At 48.7% G+C, this 6,000-nt stretch overlaps 1 protein-coding gene across 2 annotated transcripts in view; it reads right to left on the bottom strand.

The window, feature by feature from the left end:
* The window catches only part of C1QTNF12 (C1q and TNF related 12), a 56,700-nt gene extending 53,074 nt beyond the window's left edge, over window positions 1-3,626 (bottom strand). For both annotated transcript variants that reach the window (XM_060259180.1, XM_060259181.1), the window contains exon 1: window positions 3,413-3,626. In XM_060259180.1, coding sequence (XP_060115163.1) covers window positions 3,413-3,601 — 189 coding nt within the window. In that variant the 5' untranslated portion in view covers window positions 3,602-3,626. The remainder of the gene's footprint in view (window positions 1-3,412) is intronic.
* Window positions 3,627-6,000: the final 2,374 nt, after the last annotated feature.

The raw sequence follows: 6,000 nt of genomic DNA on the forward strand, positions 1-6,000 counted from the left end.
TGTGTATATGTATGTATGTATGTGGGCGTGTGTGTGTGTGTGTATATATATATATATATATATATATATATATATATATACACACACACACACACACACACACACACACACTGGCCACTGTGTGACACAGAGAGTTGGACTGGATGGGACATTGGCCTGATCCAACATGGCTTCTCTAAAAAAAAAAAATTACACATATGCCTTTATGAAAACTGTTCATACTTTCTTTGTACAGAAAGGTAAAATGCATATCTATGCACTTGACAACATGACCACGCTAGAAGGAGACTTAAAAAAACAAAACAAAACTGAGAATAACAGTCCCCATAAGGCCAGCATAGGGAATAATTTTTTTGGCACCAGTAGGAGATGGAAACAACACAGGCGCCGTACATATCACTGACCACCGCTTGCATTATCATGCCTCTCTCTTTGCCTTGACACCAAGATTAGGAAATACAGCTCCTATAAGAGCTAGGAAACTAAGGGGAAGCCCTGCGCTGCCCTCTTTAATTCTCACTCTGAAATGGATAAAACAGTGATGAATGCTGACCCTAGGGATGCCAGCCTCCAGGTGGAGCCTGGAGATTCCCCCCCAGAATTACAGTTCTTCTCCAGACTACGGAGTTCAGTTCCTCTGGAGAAAATGAATGCTTTGGAGGGCGGACTCTGTAGTTCTGTACTCCACTGAGGTTCTCCCTAGGTCGCACCTCCTGGAGTTTCCCAACCTGGAGCTGGCAAGAATTGCCTTCTATCGGTCAACTTTGTTTAAGACGGCCCTGTCAGGATCCTATATCTTTAAGGCATATTGGAACTGCCAAAGGATTGTGTAACCCTTGCATACAGGTGTTTAAGTGGGCCCATAACCGATGACAGAGTAGTAGTGGAAGCGTCCCTCAGGGCCACTCTGGTCAGACCAGTCTCAGTTGTTGCTCTAATGAAGACACTCACAAAGACAGCCGGTTCAACCAAGTTGTATTAGGGTCAGGCAGATATCACAGTCAAGCATCAGTCCAATAATCATACACTTACAATCAGTCCAGCCAGGCAAAGGTACAGATACTCAGTCCAAGTCACAGTCCACAATCATCAATTCCCTTATCAGTCCGTCAGTATGCCGCGCTCTATCCGTCTTTTCCTACTCCACACTGAACAGACGTTAGGCTACTGTATTTGTATTCTCCTTAACCAATCCCATTTCTCATTGGTTAATGACATTCACATGCTATCACGTGCTAACACTTAAACACCTGTATGCAAGGGTTACACAATCCTTTGGCAGTTCCAATATGCCTTAAAGATATAGGATACTGACAGGCCCTACCCCCGAGAGAAGACCCTGAGGCTGGGAAAGACAGAAGGCAAAAGAAGAAGGGGACGGCCAAAGAGGAGATGGCTGGACAGCGTTACTGATGTAACTAACACGAATTTGAGCAGACTTTGGAGGATGGTGGAAGACAGGAGGGCCTGGCATGACTTGGTCCATGGGGTCGCAAGGAGTCGGTCTCGACTGTGCGACTGAACGACGACAACAACCCCTGAGAGATTGTTGCAGAGTTGCAGCTCTCATTTCTCTCTAGCCCAGCTGTTCCGTTTCCAGAAGCCGTCCCCGGGAAGCCTCAAACAGGGGCTTGAAGGAAACTGATCTCCCTGTTGCCTGTCTAAAACTTATTTAAACATGATGCCGGCTGGATGTAAGAACTCATCCATGCAACTTTGCAAGTCTCTGATACCGCATTGGCAGCAGGCTTACTGCCAAGGGCTGTCGTTGCATCTTGCAGAAGTGAGTTCCACAAGTTAATTGCACCTTATGTGAAGAAGCGTGGCCTTGGATCTTTCCTGAAGCGGCCAATCGACTTCGTCTGGATGGATCCTGTCTTTGGGTATTCGGTGCCCACCTTACTTCCATGGAACTCAAGGTGGAAATTCATGGAGATGGAGAGTTTGGGTGGCATAAGGTTCAAATCTCCACTCTGCCATGAAAGCTCACAGAGCAGGACTGGCTAAACTGTGGCTCGGAAGCCACACGTGGCTCTTTCACACATATTGTGTAGCTCTCAAAGCCCCCCCCCCCCACCCCATCAGCTGGCTTGGAGAAGGCATTTGTCCAGGGGTGGCCAAACTGTGGCTCGGGAGCCACATCTGGCTCTTTCACACATTTTGTGTGGCTCTTGAAGCCCCCGCTGCCCAGTTGGCCAGCCTGGAGAAGGCATTTGCCCAAAAATCATTTGTCTAAGCCAAGCCAACTGGCAGCTTGGAGAATGCATTTAAAGTTAAAGTTGCTTCCTTTCTACCTTTGCCTTCCCCATCTATTTGCTCTCCTTCTTCTCTCCCTCTCTTCTTCCCTGTCTTGTGGCTCTCAAAAACCTGACGTTCATGTCTTGCAGCTCTCAGACATCTGACGTTAATGCTTTGCGGCTCTCAGACATCTGGCATTCCTTCTATGTGGCTCTTAGTTGAAGCAAGCTTGGCCACCCCTGCATTTGTCTCTTTAAATCACTTCTCCAAGTAAATGCATTCAAAGTGAAAGTTGCTTTCTTTTCACTTCTCCCTCCCTATCTATTATCCTTCCTTCCTTCCTTCCTTCCTGCAGTTCTCAAACAATCTGACATTTATTCTATGTGGATCTTACATTAAGGAAGTTTGGTCACCCCTGTCACTGAGAAACCCTGGACCCGGTATAATCTCTCAGCCTTGCCCGCCTCACAAGACTGCTGCTGTGAGGACAGAGTGGAAGACAAGTTTCTCTTTTCCCACATCCTCTCGCCGTTCACTTCCAACATCTGATAGAGTGCCACGCTTCAGTTATCAACGCTGCCAGTCCCCAGTCCCTCTGCCCTCTCATGACCTTTGTAAAATATATCGGCGACCATCGCTTCATCTTACCAGCAATGAATTCTACAAGTAGGTCAGTTTCAATGCAGCCACTGGGCATTTAAGTGTGTTTTAAGGCACTTGCAAATCACTCCCGTCCTTCCACAGTTTGCCCCATCTGTGAAATGGGAATCCAAACGAGCTACCTTGTACAGATGGAGGACCCATGGAAGGGTTAACACTTCGTGCCGCTAGACCAGTAGTGGCCAAACGGCAGCTCGAGAGCCACACGTGGCTCTTTCACACATACTGTGTGGCTCTCGACGCCCTCATCCGCCAGATTGTAGAAGGCATTTGATCCTTGGAATCGCTTCTCCAAGCCAAGCCATGCCAGCCAGCAGCTTGAGAAATGCATTTAAAGTTGCTTTCTTGCCACCTCTCCCTCCCCATCTATAGTCCTTCCTTCCTAACATCTGGTGTTTATTATATGCAGCTTTTATGTTAAGCAAGTTGGGCTGCCCCTGCACTGGACTGTAGGGTAAATGGTGAACGTACACATGTTGAAGAATGCTCCTAAACATCTGTTTTTGACACTTACCTTGGAGTGCCCGTGTAGCTCTTCGCTGTTGGAGAGCGTCGTGTTGAAGGGTTCTGTGTATTGGTTGGGCTCCTTCGCCTTCTTTCGCTCTTTCTTCGCCGCCGCCGCTCGGAAGCGAGAGAACTCTTGGCACAGCAAGGTTGCCAAAACGAACCAGCTCCAGTACCTCATTTTGGCTTTGGTGGACATCTTCTCGATGGGAAGTCCAGAGAGCGCAGACCCTCCAAAGATGGAAACCCAGTGAAGGTTACGCTTGGAAGGAGTTGCTGGTGTCTTCTTCCCTGGCTCAGTTAAACAATTTTATTCCCAGTCGAGTTCAGTTCGGAAGAACCGAGAATCATTACAAGCAAGTTCTGGACAGCTCAGCGATCAAGCTGACAATGTGTGTTCCGGAGGACTCCTCCGTCAAGGGTGGCTTGCAAAGATCGAAATCCAAAAATGGGTCAAACGTGAACAGCAGCCCACCCAATCTTTCACACTTGATCTTTCTCACAAAAGAAACCTCAAGTTCCAAATGTGTACAAAAGGAGAAACAAGGGACAAAAACCCTCAAGGAACCAAAACGACAACAGCAGAGGACCCCAAAACCTAAATCTTTAGGGGCTGAGATGGTCTTGGAGCTGACCTAGGAGTTCTCTTTGCCTCAGCGACAAATTTCACCTCTGGTCACGGAAGACTGCCATTCCAAGGGGTCCATCCATCCAGTTGGAACTTGGCAAAGCGGTCCTTCCTTCCTTACCGAGAGACAGGTTCCCCTTCTGAAGGGACCGGACGTGGTTTTGGAGTCCCCAAGATGCCACCCCGCCACATGCCAAGGGTTCGAACCCGGTTCGCTTTCTTCTTCCAAGAGCCGAACGAATTTCTCAGGTGCCTCTGAGGAGAAAGATGGAAGGGGATTCCACTAGCCCAAACACCAGCTTTCCACCACCTTCTGTCAGCTGTGAATCCTCCCCAGAGAACCAAAAGGAGGCCAGATCTGCTTCTCTGTCTCCCTCTCGGTAGGTCCTCTCTGGAGGAGACGTTTCCCTCTGACTGTTCTCTGAAATTTCCCTCGCCTCCTTTTCTCCCTCAGCTCCACCTCGGCAAATAAATACTTCTTTTGTGGGAAAGCTTGAAGGAGGGGTGGGGGGCGGGTGGGGGTGTGGAGGGAGAAGAAAAGAAAGGAGAGAAACACATCTGGGGAGGGAGGGACCACATTCTAATGAGCTGTCAGGACGGCCTTTTCGCACTCCTGTGAAGGGGAGACGGGCGGCTAAGTGGAATCTTCTCCGTGCCAAAGAGATTTACATCAGCCGGCCCTCTCTTTCTCCTCTCTCCTCTCCACCTTTCCCCTCGTCCTCTTCCTTGGTTATCTGAGAGGCATTGAGGCTTTTTGGCGGAGAATTCTGGAAGAACCCAACATTGGGAGATGCACGGAGGCTCCCGGCCCCTGGGCTTCAGGACAGGGCCTGGACATCATTGTGGGGAGGGGTTTCTAAGTCCCCCCAATTCCATGTTAGGCCCAGTTGTCATTTCTCAGTCTCTTGGTTTGGTATAAGCCAGAGGTGGCCAAACTGTGGCTCTTTCACAAATATTGTGCGGTGTGGAATTGTTTTCTATGGCCCCGGAAGGCAGGACCAGAACCAGTGGGTTGAAATTAAATCAAAAGAGTTTCCGGCTCAACGTTAGGAAGAACTTCCTGACCATTAGAGCGGTTCCTCCGTGGAACAGGCTTCCTCGGGAGGTGGTGGGCTCTCCTTCCTTGGAGGTTTTGAAACAGAGGCTCGCTGGCCATCTGACAGCAATGAAGACCCTGTAAATTTAGGGGGAGGGGTTTGTGAGTTTCCTGCATTGTGCAGGGGGTTGGACTAGATGACCCTAGAGGTCCCTTCCAACTCTATGATTCTTGAAGCCCCCACCACCCCGTCAGCTGGCTTGGAGAAGGCATCTCTCTTTAAGTTAATTCTCTAAGGAAGCCAACAGGCAGCTTGGAGAATGCATTTAAATTTAAAGCTGCTTTTTTCCCACCTCTCTCTCCCCCATCTATTTTCCTTCCTTCCTTCCATCTTGCAGCTCTCAGACATCTGATGTTTATTTTATGTAGCTTTTACATCAAGCAACTTTGGCCACCCCTGGTATAAGCTTAAGGGGCCCATGATTATTATCCACGATAGCTCAAGGGAACCTCCCATATACAAAGGAAATCTAACGCTGAATACTACATTCTGGAGAGATCGAAGGGGGGGTGGGGAGAAGAAGAAGAAATTGGATTTATACCCTGCCTCATACTCTGAATCACAGAGCAGCTTACAATCTCCTTTACCTTCTCCCCCCCTCCCCCCACAACAGACACCTGTGAGCCATGTTCCCTCTAAGCTGCAGAGTCTTGTGAGCAAAAATTCTACTTTGTGAGCTACTGGCATTAAAATTGTGAGCTACTGGCACGCAAGTTGTGAGCGCTTGCATAAATTATGAGCTACTCTGGGGTCATCCTTCCTGAGCTAAGACAAAAATGTGTGAGCAGGAGGCTAAAAATCTGTGAGCTAGCTCACGTTCACTCAGCTTAGAGGGAGCACTGCCTATAGGGTAGGTGGGGCTGAGAGTGCTCT

This window comes from Heteronotia binoei, chromosome 18 (assembly GCF_032191835.1).
Source record: "Heteronotia binoei isolate CCM8104 ecotype False Entrance Well chromosome 18, APGP_CSIRO_Hbin_v1, whole genome shotgun sequence".
In the NCBI taxonomy this organism is placed as follows: Eukaryota; Metazoa; Chordata; class Lepidosauria; order Squamata; family Gekkonidae; genus Heteronotia; species Heteronotia binoei.